Source organism: Lutra lutra, chromosome 18, assembly GCF_902655055.1.
Source record: "Lutra lutra chromosome 18, mLutLut1.2, whole genome shotgun sequence".
Lineage (NCBI taxonomy): Eukaryota > Metazoa > Chordata > Mammalia > Carnivora > Mustelidae > Lutra > Lutra lutra.
The window spans coordinates 14128580-14146491 of NC_062295.1; the positions used below are offsets into that span (position 1 = coordinate 14128580).

At 38.3% G+C, this 17912-nt stretch overlaps 1 protein-coding gene across 1 annotated transcript in view; it reads right to left on the reverse strand.

Annotated features, from left to right (window-relative positions):
- Positions 1–17912, reverse strand: part of SMG1 (SMG1 nonsense mediated mRNA decay associated PI3K related kinase) — a 108603-nt gene that overhangs the window by 7509 nt on the left and 83182 nt on the right. The window contains 15 exon segments of the mRNA XM_047714668.1: positions 942–1048; positions 1210–1421; positions 2086–2313; positions 4061–4240; positions 5364–5516; positions 8407–8544; positions 10412–10881; positions 11050–11239; positions 11343–11493; positions 14024–14250; positions 14516–14750; positions 15013–15285; positions 15753–16032; positions 16181–16353; positions 17071–17261. Coding sequence (XP_047570624.1) covers positions 942–1048; positions 1210–1421; positions 2086–2313; positions 4061–4240; positions 5364–5516; positions 8407–8544; positions 10412–10881; positions 11050–11239; positions 11343–11493; positions 14024–14250; positions 14516–14750; positions 15013–15285; positions 15753–16032; positions 16181–16353; positions 17071–17261 — 3208 coding nt within the window.

The following is a 17912-nucleotide window of genomic DNA, read 5'->3' on the forward strand; positions in this document are numbered from 1 at the left end:
ATCAACTACAAATGTAGAGCCATGAAAATAAGTATGATTTTACAACCTTCAAGTCCTTATTCCTTGAAATAGACACTGTCCTAAAAACACAACCTAAAGAATCAGACATTCAAAAACAAATTTGTACAATGATGCTCACTGCTTGTTGTGACATCAAAAAACTATAAATATATTAATTGTCCAAGAATGTGGAGTTAATGTGGTAAAGACAGAGAATGACATATTAAACTGGGGCATTAAGTCATTTTTTTAAGACTGTTTGATGACAAAGAAACTCCCAATTTAATATTAAGTGGGAAAAGGCAACAAGAATTGCATTCACTGAATGATCCCAATTTGTGCATGTGTATGTGCACACATACACACGAGCCCAAAAAATATGTAATGGTTTTACCTCCAACTGGAATGAAGCCACAAATTTTCCCATTTTTTAAAAAATTTTACCCAACAAGCATTTATTTTATATTCATAAATTATTTAAAGAGGATTTAAACACTAGATATTTCTACTTTCTCACCCAAGTACTTTTATTTTTTATTATTTTTTAAAAGTTATTTATTTATTTATTTGACACACAGAGAGATCACAAGTAGGCAGAGAGGCAGGCAGAGAGAGAGAGAGGAGGAAACAGGCTCCCTGCCACGCAGAGAGCCCGATGCAGGACTCAATCCCAGGACCCTGAGATCATGACCCAAGCTGAAGGCAGAGGCTTAACCCACTGAGCTACCCAGGCACCCCACACCCAAGTACTTTTAAAATTAAACCAAAATGTGTTCCATTTAAGTTGTGACAGAGTTTAAGAAAACTCTTTAAAAAGGTGCTGACTACAAACATATTAGACACTTAAAGTATAATTAAACATCTTAGCGTCAATGTGTAGATTATTAACAGATCAAGATTCGGGATTTTTTTTTTTTTTTTTTGAAGTATAAAAGTCATACCTGCAGCAAAGGATGGCTGATAAGAAGCAGATGACGTTGGACTCGAACACTCATTTGTTGCATCAGTGACTAAGGGTGATGCAAAACCCACTAAATTATTATAGATGCTGAAATACAAAATAAGAAAGCTTATTTGTGAAATGTTTCAGCAGGTAACTGCTTATAAATATGAACAAAACTAAGAAAAATCAGATGAATCCAACAAAACTTACTATACCACGTTTTATGTTTTGACTACATCTCAAGTTTAGGTTAGAAGCGTTCTTACCTCTGACTTTGTGTTTTCAGTTCTTTCAAGGTGGGAGTTATTTCTTGGAGCATTTCAACGTGTTCTTGACTTCGAACCTGACCCATAGCCTGGACTAATGTAAAGAGCACCGTCTGAATGTTGTCTTGCCATGATTTATATTCACCTAAGAACTGCCTAACACTGTTCTCATAGGGAACATCTTCACCATCTGCCAGAGCAGCTTCTTCATCCTAGAATCAATATTGCAGTGAGTAAGAGAAATGGTATTTGTTTCAATGTAACTCATTACGAGTCAAATTTTGAGTCACAGGTAATAAATGTTGTTCAAATATGTGCTTAATCTGTAAATTACATTTTAACTTTTTCTACAGGACTCTTATTTCCAGTACAAAATAAAAACTCCTAGTAAAAACAACCCCCCTGTTAAATGATCTACTGTTATTTAGCCTTTTCTGGGGGCTCAGTCTCCTTACTATGCAGATTACGTAGCACACTGGAGGGAAGAGAGAATATTTCATTCATTTTGGAGGCAAACTCATATGAGCTTAGGAATAAGGGTTGGGAGGAGGAAAAGATGTGGGGGGAGATCGGAATACTCCGAGGCTACTACATTCAAGTTTCAGCTCTATTGTTAAGTTATAGGACTTTGGAAGAATCAATCTCTTTAGCCCACAGTTTCTCTGGGTACAAAATCACAATACTACAACCTGACTTAAAAAGAAAAAAAAAGTTGATAGAAACACAAATTAACTCAATTACAAACTGGAAGATGTGATCTGAGATGTTGTTTTTGTTTGTACCATTATTATCCCAAATACAACGATACATATTTTTTATGTACTATAATTTTATGAAAGGAGGGAGTTAACAGTGTGTCAGTGGAAACAGTCTTACCTTAGCCATTGCTTTTAGGAGATGTTTGACATCTCCAAGTTGCCGGTTATGGCCAGTGAGCACAGTCTTTATATTATCAACCAGATTCTGAATTGTTTCACAGACTGTTTCTATCTGCTGCTCCTTTTCTGTCTGAATTGCCCTCTGAGTAGACATATCCTGGGTCAATTGTTTGTGTGCTGACAAAAGCCATTCAGAGCTGCCAATAGGATGTTCAAGACTGGTGTCCTAAACAGAACAAGCATTGTTTGATTGAAGTATCAGATGGAATAATGTAAGATTCTTTCCTTTATCATCACCATCAAAAGGTATTAGTAACTCAGACTGACACAAAGAGCCTCATTTGCTAAATCATGAACTAATTATGTAAATAACAGTACTTAATTTAATAATCTATGAGATACAGATTAAGATTTTTATTTTATTTATTTATTTATTTATTTTAAAGATTTTATTTATTTATTTGACAGAGAGAAATCACAAGTAGGCAGAGAGGCAGGCAGAGAGAGAGGAGGAAGCAGGCTCCCTGCCGAGCAGAGAGCCCGATGCGGGGCTTGAACCCAGGACCTGGGATCATGACCTGAGCCAAAGGCAGTGGCTTAACCCACTGAGCCACCCAGGCGCCCCCAGATTAAGATTTTTAACTTTTCTGCATTATCACACAGGAAATAAATGCTTAAAACTTAAGACATAAAAAATATACTTAAAATAACAAAGATGACCTGTATCTAGGACTCTAAACCCAATGTAAGTCACTCTTTAAAAAAGATACCAGAGGAGGGTGCCTGGGTGGTTCAGTGGATTAAAGCCTCTGCCTTTGGCTCAGGTCATGATTTCAAGGTCCTGGGATGGAACCAGAGGCTCCCTCTCAGCAGGGAGCCTGCTTCCCACCCCCTACTTCTGCAGGCATCTCTCCCTCCTTGTGACCTCTCTCCGTCAAATAAATAAATAAAATCTTTACAAAAAAGACACCAGAGGAGGGCCTGGGTGGCTTAGCTGTTAAGCATCTGCCTTCAGCTCGGGTCATGATCCCAGGGTCCTGGGAACGAGCCCCGCATCGGGCTCCTGCTCACCAGGAAGCCTGCTTCACCCTCTCCCACTCCCCCTGCTTCTGTTCTCCTGCTCTCATTCTGTCAAATAAATAGGTAAAATCTTAAAATATAAAACAAAACAAAAAAAAAAAAAAAAAACACCAGAGCTTCCTAATTAATACACAGCCTAAAACCTTCCCATAAAATATAAACACCAAATTTATCAACGTGCTATTTCTGGACTCAACTCCTCTGTCCAGCATTCAACTTCAACTAGCCCTCTGTCTGCTACCCTATTTCAGTGCATGTAAGTCATTTCCTATACATTGAAATTTCTCCTCCCCTCTGAACCTCCACAGTATTTCCAACTGTAGCTCTGAGAATTCTTTTAACTTTTTAATTCATTGTATTATTTATTACTAGGTTCCTTGGAGACTAAGAGCAAGATTTAATCATTTTTAAAAAACATTTTAAAGTAATCTCTACATCAAGTGTGGGGCTCAAACTCACAACCCAAAGATCAAGAGTCACACGCCCACCCAACAAGCCACCCCAGGTGCCCCTAGAGTTAATCATTAGGTCCCTTATAACAGGGGCGCCTGGGTGCCTCAGTTGATTAAGCGTCTGCCTTTGGCTTAGGTCATGATCCCAGAGTCCTGGGATCGAGCCCCATGTCAGGCTCCCTGCTTGATAGGGAGCCTGCTTCTCCCTCTCTTCCCTGGTTGTGCTCTCTGTCACTGTCCCTGTCTGTCTGTCTCTCAAATAAATAATAAAATCTTTAAAAAAATAAAATAAAATAGATCCCCTATAACACTATTTTATATACAGCACACACACTGCACAAGTGAAAACTGAGTGAATATATTTACTTTTAGGGCATAACCCTGGCCTTATGATTTTCATCAACAAGTCTCTTTACTGTCACACCAAGATTCAAGACTCACCACTCTCTGTAACAGACGAAGCTCTAACTCAGAGACTGAACTGTTAAACTGTGATGCAAATGAACACATTTGCTGACATCGTTTGATTAGTTCAAATAATGCCGCATCCAGGTTTAAGGCTTCTGCAGTTCTAGTTCGTAAACTTTCAAAATGAATGATATTGCTGCAGAGGAAAGTGACCTATGAAGAAGCAAAGAGGAATGGGACCATCAAAATAAGGGAGGAAAAGCAATTTTAATTTGACACGAAAAAATACTACCTATTCATTTCCAGAATTCAAGACCACAACTGGTCCTAAAATATGTATGATTGACTCTTTTGGGAAATAGGTGTAATCCTGAAAAAGCTTATGAATAAACGCACCTTGTTTTGGTTGATGTCATTAGGTGTGAGATGGTTAAAAGCACCTAAGTATAATTATGTAAAAGTATCTTCTACATGTTTGCTTTCACACAGAAAATTTACTTCATAATAAAACCGTTACCATATTCAGCTGCAGTTTATTTTTGCTATGTACAAATTTCAATTTGGAATGTTGCCCTTCTGCTTCTACTCTTGCCTAACTTTACAATAAAGATCAGAAAATACTAACTGGACATTTGACAATATAATGCACATCTTTCAAGGTATGACAATACTACTGTGATTATGTAAATAGTTCTCACCTTCATACACACTGAAATATTTATAGATAAAAAAATATTTGAGGTTTCATTAAAAATGGGATGGACAGGAGGGATAGGAAGTATAGAGGAAATAAAGTGGGACTTAAGTTGATAATCACTAAATTTTATTTTTTATTTTTTTTTGATAATCACTAAATTTTAATTGGCTATGAAGATATGGGAATCACTGTATTAGTCTAATTTTATACCTGACTGAAAATTACCTTAAAAAAATTTTTTTTTTTTAAAATTTCTGTCCCCTTCCCCTAATCATAAAGATGTTAATCCACAATCTCTGGCAGAAAACAAGGTCATAAACGCATTTTATTGCCACAGAATCACCACAGTTGCATAAAGAGAACCACAGGCAAATATGGAATTAAACTCCTTATTTTCCAAAAGAGGCTAAATCCACTTTGTATTTTGCTAGGAGGAAGTAAAAGGTCTAGGGAAATAATCAGCTGTGAGCTCAGCCGAAGGGATGCCCTTCTCACCAACGCCTATCAGTCCCTCTTCCCAGTATTGTGAACTAGAGGGTAGACTCTCGAGGTACCCCTAGTTATCCCACATGTAACCTCTAATCGGTTATAGAATCCTGTAACTCTCATAACAAGAATGGCACACATGTGTTGCAATACCTGGCTTGCTCTTTGGCTCTCTTTAAGGACAAGATTTCTTCTTTCGGCTATTGTTGCTTCAAAATCCTGCAGTACAGGTGCCAGTGCAGGATTGGCACCACCTGCCCACTTGAGTCGCTGTTCAATACTTGCTTCAAGGGCTGCTAGTTTCTCCTATAAAAGCCAGCAGAATCTCAGTGAATATTTGACTCTCTCCAATTCCTAGTGAGCATTTTATACAAATACAAGAGAAATTCAAAAGAAGCAGGATGGGATATACATAATTTATTTTTTTAAAGACTTTATTTATTTATTTGACGGGGGGGGGGGGGGCGGGACACGAGCAGGAGGAGTGGGAGAGAGAGAAGCGGGCCTTCCAACTGAGAAGAGAACCCAGTGAGGGGCTCCGACCCAGGACCCCAGGATCATGACCTGAGCCGAAGGCAGATGCTTAAGGACTGAGCGATCCAGGCGCCCCGGAATATATATATTTCAGAAATCATTTTTAACATACATCTACTGGAATTAACCTTTATTTCACTTAGAATATTTAAGGCTAAATATGTCTGGGGAAGTATGAACTGGCTTTCAAGATTTAAAATTTTTTTAAGGATCCATGTATTTACTTCTGAGAAAGAGTGAGCGAGTGGAGGGAGGGGCTGAGGAAAATCTTTCAAGCAGACTCCCCACTGAGCACAGACCCTGATATAGGGCCCAACCCCATGACCCACGAGATCATAACCTGAGCCCAAGCCAAGAGCTGGACGCTCAACCAAATGAGCCATCCGAGTGCCCCAAGATTTTTTTTAAATAAAGCAGTCTTTAAAATGAAACGCCTGCTACAAATTCCCTAATGTGCTATCTATAAGAAAACCCATTTACCATTTGCAACAACATGGATGGAGCTAAAGAGTATAATTCTAAGTGAAGTAAGTCACTCAGAGAAAGACAAGTTTATGATTTCACTCATATATGGAATCTGAGAAACAAAACAAATGATCCAAGGGGGAAAGAGAGAGAGAGAGAGAGACAAACCAAGAAACAGACTCTTAACTATGAACTGCTGGTTACCAGAGGGGAGGTGGGTAGGGGAAGGGTGAAAGAGACACGGGGATTAACTAGCACACTTACTGCAAAGTGCACCGAGGCATACACAGCACTACTGAATCACTATGCTGCATACTGGAAACTAACATAACCCTGTATATTAACTCACCAGGATTAAATAAAAAAATTGGGGCACCTGGGTGGCTCAGTCGTGAAGCATCTGCCTTTGGCTCAGGTCATGATCCCAGGGTCCCGGGATCGAGCCCCAAGTCCAGCTCACTTCTTCCTCTCCCCCACCCCTTGTGTTTCCCTTCTAGCTGTCTGTCAAACAAATAAAATCTTTAATAAATAAGTAAACAAATAATTATTTTAAAGAAAATAAAAAACTTACTTTAAAAATCCATTTATGTTTTTAATTATGAAAGATGAAAATCAAATTCTCCCAAATTCAAAAGTTTGTAACAGTAAAAATCTATTCATATTACCATGATAAGGAAGGTTTGTTTTTTTTTTTAATTTTATTTGTTTATTTGACAGAGAGATCACAAGTAGACAGAGAGGCAGGCACAGAGAGAGAGGGAAGCAGGCTCCCCGCCAAGCAGAGAGCCCGATGCAGGGCTCGATCCCAGAACCCTGAGATGATGACCCGAGCCGAAGGCAGAGGCTCAACCCACTGAGCCACCCAGGCGCGCTAGGAAGGTTTTATATAACAAAGTTATTTCATTATTTATTCAACACTTCAGGTGGAAGAATTCACATCCTCTATCTTTCCTGTGCTGCTTCTCTCCCTCCTTCTCTCACAGAAACATACCTCTAAAATCAGAAAGGACAAGTATTCATTCTCCAAAATTGAAAACTAGGTCTAATATACATAGGAAAAAGGTATTTCACAATCTTCAAAGAGGCAAACTCCAGAAAAGCTTCATTAAAAATGTTAAAAAATTGGGGTGCCTGGGTGGCTCAGTTGTTAAACATTTGCCTTCAGCTCATGTCATGATCCCAGGGTCCTAAGATGGAGCCCCACATCAGGACTCGATTTTTTAGTTTTATGAGCTTTAAAAAAAAAAAAAAAAAAAAAAAAAACCCTCTGCCTTGGTGAGCCGCTGCTGCCCCTGCTATGCTCTCTCTCTCTGCCAAATAAATAAAATCCTTAAAAAAAAAAAAAAAAGTAAAAAAAACTACAGAAACGATTTTATTTGATTTTATAAAAATTAATTTGTAAAAAGAACAGAAAAATGTCAGTTACTATTGAGTACATGAGATATAAGGAGACACAATATAGATATATATAACCATTATCAAGACCTGTTTCTTATTTTAAAGAGAGAGGTGAGATTAAATATCAGGCAGAAATGGTAACTCAATAATAGTAGTCAGGAAAACAATCTATTGCCTTCGACATCATAAAATATCATTAACTACACATAAGAAATGCCTAAGCTGGGTGCCTGGGTGGCTCAGTCAGTTCGGCGTCCAATTCTTGATTTCGGCTCAGGTCATGATCTCAAAGTTGTGAGATCGAGCCTGCGTCAGGGTCCATGCTGAGAGTAAAGCCTGTGTAAGATTCTCTCCTACTCATGGGGACATGCTTGCACACACTCATCTCAAAATGGGAAAAAAAAAAAAAAATGCCTAAGCTTTTTAGATATTAATAGTAAGCCAGATATAACTGCTATATGCCTTCAGAAAACAAATTAAATATTCAAGTTTTTCTAATTACCAAGGTTCCCAGAACATATAAAGGCAGAGTGATCATCCAATCCATTAAAAACCTGAAATATTTAGTATGTCTCTATTCCATACTAAATATTTAGTATGTCTCTAATACACTGCTACCATAAGATTTGGTTACTTTGGAGAGTAAGAAAAAAAGATACAAATTACAAATAAAATGAAAAAAGAAAATGCCCCTGTGGCTTAGCATCCAAGGACAGACATGTAGATAGTGAACACCTCACCACAGCATAGGTTATTTCTGAAAGTGAATCTGCTGCAAATAAGGTCTGGCAAAACACACCTGAACTGTTGCAATTGAAGTTTCAATTTGGCTCAGAGTATGGAGTTTCTTTTTCATGCTGGTTAGGATGGCAGACCGAGGGGGAGGTGTGACTGACATGGCTTGTGGTCTATTGATAAGGAGGTCTTCATGCTGCCACTGTTCAAAGAAAAGTCAATGTAGTAGAATCAGCAGGGGTCAAAACAAAACAAAACAAAACAAAAAAAACCCACCTTAGATAAAGGGAGGGGAGGTGCAAATTAGGACTGGGGGAAAAGAAAAAAAAGCCCAGCCGCTACAACGTGAGGTAGGCAAAGAACTGTAATTGGAGAAACATTTCACAAGAATCACAACCAGGTGAAAAATTTCCTAATGTAGAGAATGGCTGATAAATGTCTTGAATCAGTGAAATGCAACATCTAAGTAGTAATTCTGAAGATGTTTCCAAGTCTATGTCTCCAAGTCTATATAAAAGTCTAGTATACAACCCCCTCAAGAAGTATCTCTAGTTAAGAGGCTGGAAAAGGCATGAGGGGATAGTGGGTGGAGGTGAAAACTGTCCAGCATGTGGCTAAACAAGTGATTAAAAGAAATGACGGCAGCAGTCACAGAACAAAGAATTCTCCAGAAAACCTTGAAGTTGCAGAAAGGAGCAGGCAACTGCTCACAGAGGATCGAGCCATCTTGTATCTTTTAAGGGAGGCCCCAGAAGGCCCAAGAGAACTTTGGTCTATAATTTAAAAAGTAATACACTGTATTTAGGGCTTTAAAATGATGAATATTTGTTCAGATAAACAAAATTATAAGGATTTTTACAATATTTTCTATACAGTTGTCCATTTTTTTAGGAAATAAACTCCAGAATGTATAAGTAAAATGTTCAACATTACATTTTTTAGAAGAAAAAATACAAAAAGATTCCAATGTACTAGAAAGACTTAACAGATAATAAATACAATGTCAAAATGTGAATAAATTACTTTTCTTAATTTATGAGCTAAAAAAACCAGCTCATGATAAAACTGCAAAGAGAAGGAAATGTGCTGATTCCATGCACCAAGCTGAAGCCACCAACTCCACCTTTAGGAAGCAGCTTCAACATAAATAATACAAAGTAACCATTGTTGTGCCAAAAGAGATCTTAGGAAAACACAGTCCCCAAATATTACTCCATGAGTTACACAACTGTCTGAAGCTACAAGCAATATTGAAGCCTATAATGGAAGAAAGAAGATAAAGAATAAAAAGAGCTACAATTTATACTGTGCTTAGTGTCTTATATAAAATTATTTTTAACCCTCATTATCCTCTACCTTGGTGAGAGACATGGTCCCCACCTCAGGGAGGAGTAAACTCAAGTTCATATAACTGAATCCAAATCCATCTCACCCTCAAAGCCTATGTTGTCATACTGCCCCCTATATAATCAAGGACAAAAACAGGTCTCTAAAAACAAATTCCAAATGATGACAGACTCATGCACAAAGCTGTTATCACATCATTAGGGCATTGGGGAAACAGAAGTCATTTTAGAAACAATCTTAATTATATGTTAAATAATATAGGAGGTATATTCACATAACGAATAAATTCAAACATGAGAAATTATATTTACAAGTAATACTTAATGATACAGATAATACCTACCATACAACACTGATAGAAACAAAGTTAGAGGTTGCAGAGTGTAAACACAAAATAATCTCAAAAAATACACACACATACATATATATGTATTTTTTGAGAATAGTTTATTCTCAAATTTATCTATTCTCAATTATATTTATCCTCAAATATTTCTCAAATATATATATATATATATATATATATATATATATATTCTCAACTACATAGAACAGAAACAAGGAAAAACTGTAAAGAAATACCAAAATGCCAAAAAGCTGGCTTTGCTGCGGGTTGGCGCAATCAGGATCTTTACGTATTTTTTCTTTATATTGTTAAATATTAATTCCCCTCAGTTTTCAAATTCCTGTAGTGGAGAAAAACACATTAGAAAAATACTTACTTGAAACATGGCAATATGCAGCTGAACACGCTGCAGGCTTGTCTTGCAAGAAGAAATACTGGTTTCTAGCCTGCGTACCAAGTCATGCTTCTTCCAGGCAGTATCATAGGAACTTGCTAACACAGTTGCCCTGTTCATGACCAACTGAGAAAACTTCCCAATCTGAATGTTGTGCTCCACCGCTTTCTTACAAAGATCATCAACAGAAACTTTGCTCTCAGCGCCAAAATCCTTTGCGTCCACTTGAGCGATAATGTCTACCCCCAGAGCACTGATAAAACTGCAGAGGGTGAGTCCCAGGGCTTGGTTCGGTAGTCCAATCAAGAGCTGCCTCACGAAGTCAGCTGTAAATGCCTTTATAGGTTTGGCCATCTGGTCTTCACTGAAACAAGAATTTCTAAAAAGGGTTTTCACATTGACTATCTGTACAGGTCCATTTACAGTATTCTGATCTTCAAGTGAACTCGATCCTAAAAAAGGAAAATTTTCTTGAAGTATTTCATGCAAAGTAAAATAAGGCAATAATGATGCTTATTTAAAAACAAGACCTTATGAACACACAAATTAAGCCCACTGCATCCTGCCCCTTCCAAAGTTCTACCCAAGTAAATCCAGCATGTTTAAATGTGAAAGATTACCTGATAAAGTTTTAGAAAAGGTACCACAAAGCCTGAAGAACTCCTTAATTGTCTGTAGTCTTTTTAGAAAGAAAATCTCCTCTAGCACCTGCCGGTGATTATCGTCATCAAAAAAATTGACTTGGGTACTCCTGGCTTCCCTTATAATGTCAATCTTTCGCCAAGCTATGGGAATTTCCATCTTGTTTAACTATGTTTAAAAAAAAAAAAAAAAAGTTCATTTCTCCCCACTTCACACAGTGAATAACTACTTTACCACATATGCATTATTTACTCATAAAATCAGTATTTACCTTTTCAACTAATAAGCCAAAAGCAGTTTCAACCTGGGCAAACATGCCATCAAATGCTACCAAAAGCATCTGGCCAGCTGACATTTTTGGTGTTTCATCAACTGAACCATTTCTTGGTTGGATTAATTCACCATATTGAGCATGAAGTATTCTAGAGAAGAAGAAAAGCGAATTAAAATCCTAACCGAAGAGTAATAAATTTGGGGGAGAACACAAAAGGTCAACAAGAATCACAGCTAGCATGCAATCCAGAAAATAAATCTTCTTTTTTTAAAGGTTTATTTTATTTATTTGAGAGAGAGAAAGAACACAAGAGTGGGATGAGGAACAGAGGGAGAGGGAGAGAATTCTCAAGAGTAACTCCCCGCTGAGTGCAGAGCCCCACATGGGGCTCGATCCCAGGACCCCTAGATCACTACCTGAGCCGGAATCAATAACCAGACACTTAACTGACTGATCCACCCAAGCACCCCTAGAAATCTTTTTGCATGCAGAAAATGGTGTTAGGATAAAATGACATGTAGTACCATCACAATGTGAAGTTCATGGTTCCAATTCAGTATTAGTAACTGTTCATGTGATTAAACTTGAATTATGACAATTTTTAAAAAAAACTATTTAAGATATTACAGTCTTACTTTACATAAAATAATACAAACCCCCAATAAATGTCAAGAATCATACAACTCTAAAGTGGAAGACTTAGCAAAAACTGTCAAGTATGTTCACACTGTCACATACATACATGACAGAGCCAACTACAGACCATAAGCTCAAATGCCTGCCATTTGTAGCACACCTGGTTCTGAATAATTGCACAGTTTGAGTGTAAGTCTTCAGAAGTTCAGCCTGTACATCATCATTAACTAAAAGCTTAGTCAATGGCTTATGTCTCTGGACACTATTTTAAATGTATTATATAAAAAATCAAAAATAGCATTCCACAACTAGTATCAGTTCATGTTACTAATGTTAACTAGATTTTCAACTTCATCACACATACAGAAATAATGCTATAAAACTAATAAGAGAATTTAAAAAGGCTAACCAGAGCAATTTCTAATGGAAAAAAGAGCTACAAGATGATATACAATTTTTTCTTAAGAGGATCAAGTTTCTCCAAAGCGAGGTACAAACAAAATATAACAGAACCAGGCATGAAGTTTGTCCCCCAAATCATCCAAGAAAAGTTAAGTAATCGTCCATTTGAGGGTAAGAGGAATCTGAATTAGATATTGAAGGGAGTAAATGAGGGCAGAAATTTAGTGAGAAAGAAAGGTGTATAGATTTAGTATCTAACGTTTTAAATAATGCTAGGAATTTAAATGATAATGCTGTTGTGCAAATAATCTAAATCACCATCTAGCTAACATTCAGTTTATGCTATAATAATTATACTTTTTTTTTTTTACTGTATGGAGAAACAACTACAAAGAAACATAAATAGGAAAATTTTAAATTCAGGTAACAGAAAACATTAAAGAATTATTGTTAACTTTTGGGGTGAAGTAACACCACCATGACTAAGAAAACTAAGTTTATACTTTAGACATATCTACTTCCTATAATATTTAAAAATGAAAAGATACCTGCTTCAAAATAACCAGGGTGTTACAATTTAAACAAGATAAATAATTTAAACAACTCAAGCAGGTGCAGATAATTACCAAAGGTGGGAAAATGAAGGTCCATTACACTATTCTACTTCCTTTTCTTTAAATTTTCTCACGGGAGGAAGCATGGTAGGTCAACCCATTTCTACTTTGCCAGCTACACTTTCTGGAGTAAACCTGATACCAGAATGCCAAAAAAGGAAGTCTTAAGTCACCAGAGATAAATGGGCTTACAGCTTAGCCAGGTACATAGTGCATGGCTAGAGGAAACACCCAACCTTTGCAGGTTCCAGAATCAAACGGTTTTTCTAGATTTCAGACATGAAAAACACCATGTTCAGTATCTAGAACACACTTAGAAGCATTCACCTGAAGTACGGCGTACACTCCATGAACTAACTAAACTGGCTCAGATGCTTCCACGGAGTCTCAAGGACTGGCTTAAAAACTATCACACTCCACTTTGTGTGTGTGCAGCACACATATGGTGAAAGAGCAACACTAAAGTATGGTGTGCATGGGATATAAGTGCACGGAGCTCCACACCCAGCACATGCTGGGTGCATCTGTGGAAACCTCAGTAAGCTCTGTCGGCCACACTGACATCACCTTTGTGGTGGTGCCACAGTACTGTACGTGTGCAAGACGCTAGCACCGCAGGAAGGATGGAGCCTGCACAAGACATCCCTGCACACATGTACTGTGCAGCTTCCTGTGATTCTCTAATTATTTCCAAATAAATACACCATGTTATTTGAGAGAGAGAGAGAGAGTGTGAGTGAGTGAGAGAACAAGTGGTGGGAAGGGACACAGGGAGAGAGAGAAGCAGACTCCCTGCTGATCAGGGAGCTGGATGCGGGGCTCAATCCCAGGACCCAGAGATCATGACCTGAGCCGAAGGCAGAGTCACTCAGGTGCCCCCCAAATAAATAAACTTTTAAAAAAGATCGGTGTAGAAGCATTTGTAAGGAATTCTATCTGCTGTAAAATTAAAACTAAGCTTGTAGCACATAGCCCAGAACCTGTCATCTGGTTTCCCTGGCTCCGTCACAGCTACCATTCACTTGCCTGGCAACATCGATGTAATGAGCATGCGTTTCCTCCTCCAGTCCCATAGCCGCATTTCTTAAATAGGCCTGAAGAGATTCCACTAGAGTCTGCAGGGGAACGCCGTCAGTTGTCTGCTCAATAAGACTGTCCAGCTCATGAAGCATACTTTCTAATGTGTATTCTCCTTTCATTAAACATCTCAGTGCTTCTGGAAATATGATTTGCCGGAAATTTGAATTTAATTCCTATAAATATGTGAGAAATATATTTTAATGTTCTCTGAGTTTAGATAAGTTATACACCTAGAGGTTTAATGCCATGTACTAAGAACAAATCTATGCAACTGTAACCAACTTCTGGCTATAAACCTCACACTGATCTTTACGTAACTGGTGAAGCAACATTAAAAGGAGAAAAGTAAAAATTGCTTTTCTGAACCAGCGGTAAGGAGTACAATGTTCAGTATCTAAAACAAACTTACCAATTTTAAGCTTATTTAAAAGCACTCACCTGAAGTGAGGTGTATACTCCATTAGCTAAGTGGACTGCCTCAGAAGCTTCCATGGGGTTTGGAATGTCTAAGTCCTGTGGCACCAGGTGGCACTGCTTTAGTAACTGCACCAGGCAAGTGACGTTCCCGCTCATACTGCAGAGCTCTTCCAAGAACCAGGCTCCATCCCGAGAGGTCAGATCCACCAGCTGCTCCCCAGCACTTGAAGCAGCACCTTCCATCATCAGGTTACGCCTAAATCCAACAAGGTTTGTACAGTGAAACCTCCTCAGCTACGCTCACACAGAAAAGCGGATACCTCAAACTCAGAAAGGAAATAAAGCACCTGTAACGGTGGGCAAGACTAATAAAAGTAGGAGAATGCCTCAAGTCTGGTATTAACAAAAGTAAGAGAATGCCTTAAGCCTGGTATTAAACAAGAGGCACAGGCTATCTCAGTAAGTCTGAGTGTTTTCAGGACAACGAAATGGTCTCAGTACGAAGTTGGATAACTTACCTTGTAAGAGTACAAAGAGCAGAAATAATAACACTTGCTAGACTCAAAGATCCTTCTTCTCCATTCTCATGAAGGAAAACTTTAATGCAACGTTCAATTTCTTTCAACTGATCTTCACAGACAGGCACAGTGACGGCTTCCTGTTTCAGGCGTTCCACCTGTCTGATAAGCCTGCTGTTGATGTCGGCTGCGTACCGCTGCAGAGTCATTTCAGTGGCGGTGATGAATTGGCACACTGTCGGGGGAGGCTGGGGAGCATACTGCATTTCGTATCTGCACAGAAAGAGAGGTGCTTGTTTACAATGTAACCACTTCCTGCTTGAAAAGAAAGTTCCCATTTTACACTGGAGAATATTGCCTTTGATCCTCAAACCCTAAACAGAAGAAACCATGATTTCCATTCTTACAGATAAGAAAAAGTCTCAAGAGCTCAAGTAACTTTCCAAGACGACTTGTTAGTGAGCAACAGCTCAACTAAGGTTAGCCCTCTTTACCCCGATCCCATCACTCTGACACTGGGATACATTTTAATTAATTAGGAAAACCACACCATCTTATAAGGGAAAACATGACCTCAAATCCTCTTAAAACCAAGAAAAAACCTGACCCATTCAGCTTCCATCCATCAACCACTTCTTTCAGAAAAATGAAATATTACACACACATGATAATAATAATGTGAACACAACTTTGCATCTAATCCCATAAGAAGTCAAGAAAACTAAGTGTGATCAACGTACTTCCTGTAGAGTTCTTGACAGCGCTCTACTGTGGTGTTACAGATGAGTTCTTCCATCCAGGTCTTCCACTGCTCAATTCGATGTTTCTGAAATATGGCCTTTGGATACTGCAGAGCTACGGTTGCATAGTGATGCAGCTGTTCCAGACAGCCTCGGAGCACCGAGCGCCTCTGCTGGAGAAGAGTGCCCACTTCCCCCTCCAGCTGCTCACACTGGCTAATCAAGTGCGCCTGGCCAGCATTCTGTAGAAAGGCTGTCGCTGGCACATAGCTTGGAGGACCTTTTGGTAAAAGACGATTATTAATCACGGTGAAACTATTCCAAACCAGCAATCATTGAAAGAAGCACAAACCAGAACCCCACACATAAACACACAAATACAAAACTCCCACACTCAACATGTGTATCTAAGATAAATCAACCCATACCAAGGTCCATTTGTGAGCTGATCTCCTGAAGCAAACTTGCAAGCTGTGTTGCTTCTAAATTATTGAATGCAGCCTGATAATGTGTTATCCACTGTTCAAATTCATTCAGCTTCACCTGGATTGCTTCCTGAACAGCCCTTTGCTGAGTCTGTAGTTGAGTGTGTTCAGAATACCTAATAAGAGGGGAAAATCTTTTTAATTGCTTCTACCTTCTATATAGTTTCATAACCTTGATTTTGTTCATACTTGGGACTGCCTGGTAGGCTCCTTTTCAATCTTGAGGGCACTGCTCAAATGTCCCTTACTTCTCTGGTTTTTCCCATAATTCTCTCAATTATACTCACATTTTAAATAAAACATTTTCAAAACCCACCACACCTGCCAGGTGTTAAGTTATCTTTAGTGTAAACGATGGATACTTCACAGATCTTTTAATCTCAGAGACTCATGCAGTGTGTGGCATTTGCACATTTACCCTTTACCAAGCACCTGCACTGTACAAGGTTCATTCACTAAGATCATTCTTTAGTTTAAGGCTTAATTCAGCAAAGTAGGTAAAATAACTGCCACTTTACTAATGAATAAGAATCCAGACACAAGCTGTAGAGAGAAACCTAAACCTCAGGTTTTCTGAAACCAAGTTCATACACTAACCCACTATATCCACTTATCTCCCATAATTACTCAAACATTTCAATCAAATATAATAAAGCAGAAAATTTAAGTGAATTTCTGTGTATTAATAATTTGGAACTGCAGTCCTCGGGAGAGGTTTTCTTATTTATGTAAATTGCTGTAATAATGCTAATGCAAGTTGACAATGTTTACACAAATACGAAAAATCTCCTTAATGGCATATATTGAGAAACAAGTGTTCAACACTTTTAAACCTGTGCTGGAGAGTGTGAGAAGGATGGTCCACTCCTTCAGCGCCTTCTAGAAACTCTATTTCTTCTAGTAGTTTGCCTTGCAGTTTTTCCACGTCTGTCAATTGCTCTTGCAAGCTTAGGTATTCATCTAAGCTGCTGTCCAGCTTGGGAAGCACAACCAGCATCTCATCTCTATTCTTAAACCAGTTCACCTATGAAAAAATAATTATGATTAGGGAAATTCTTACAGGGTGAACTGTGAGACATGATGACATCTGCCACAAGGATCATGTTAGATGGACATCTTACATATATATATATATGTTTTTTTAAGATTTTATTTGACAGAGATCACAAGTAGGCAGAGAGAGAAGGGGAAGCAGACTCACTGCTGAGCAGAAAGCCCGATGTGGGGCTCAAGCCCAGGACCCTGGGATCATGACCCAAGCTGAAGGCAGAGGCCTTAACCCACTGAGCCACCTAGGCACCCCTATATATATTTTTCTATTTTAATCTCTTACTTAAATACTAAGGGTGATGGCGCCACATATATTTTACAAATAACAATAACCACTGCAAGTTCACACAGCCATAAACTGAGACACAAATCTCACAACACCGTGTGGTTACCACCATGCCACACAACGTTAAGTGTTCGCATCACTGGCTAACATGATATTAAAATTAAGACTGAGGGGAAGCTATCCAAGTAAGGAACACCTATAATACTCATTGATAAACACGTTTCAATATATTTTAAGAAGTGTAATTTTTTTTTTAAATCATTAACCCACCTCCAACAAGTAAGAGTGTGATTATCTGTCTTTGTATGGGAGCATTTCCTACTAAAAAGACATCAAATT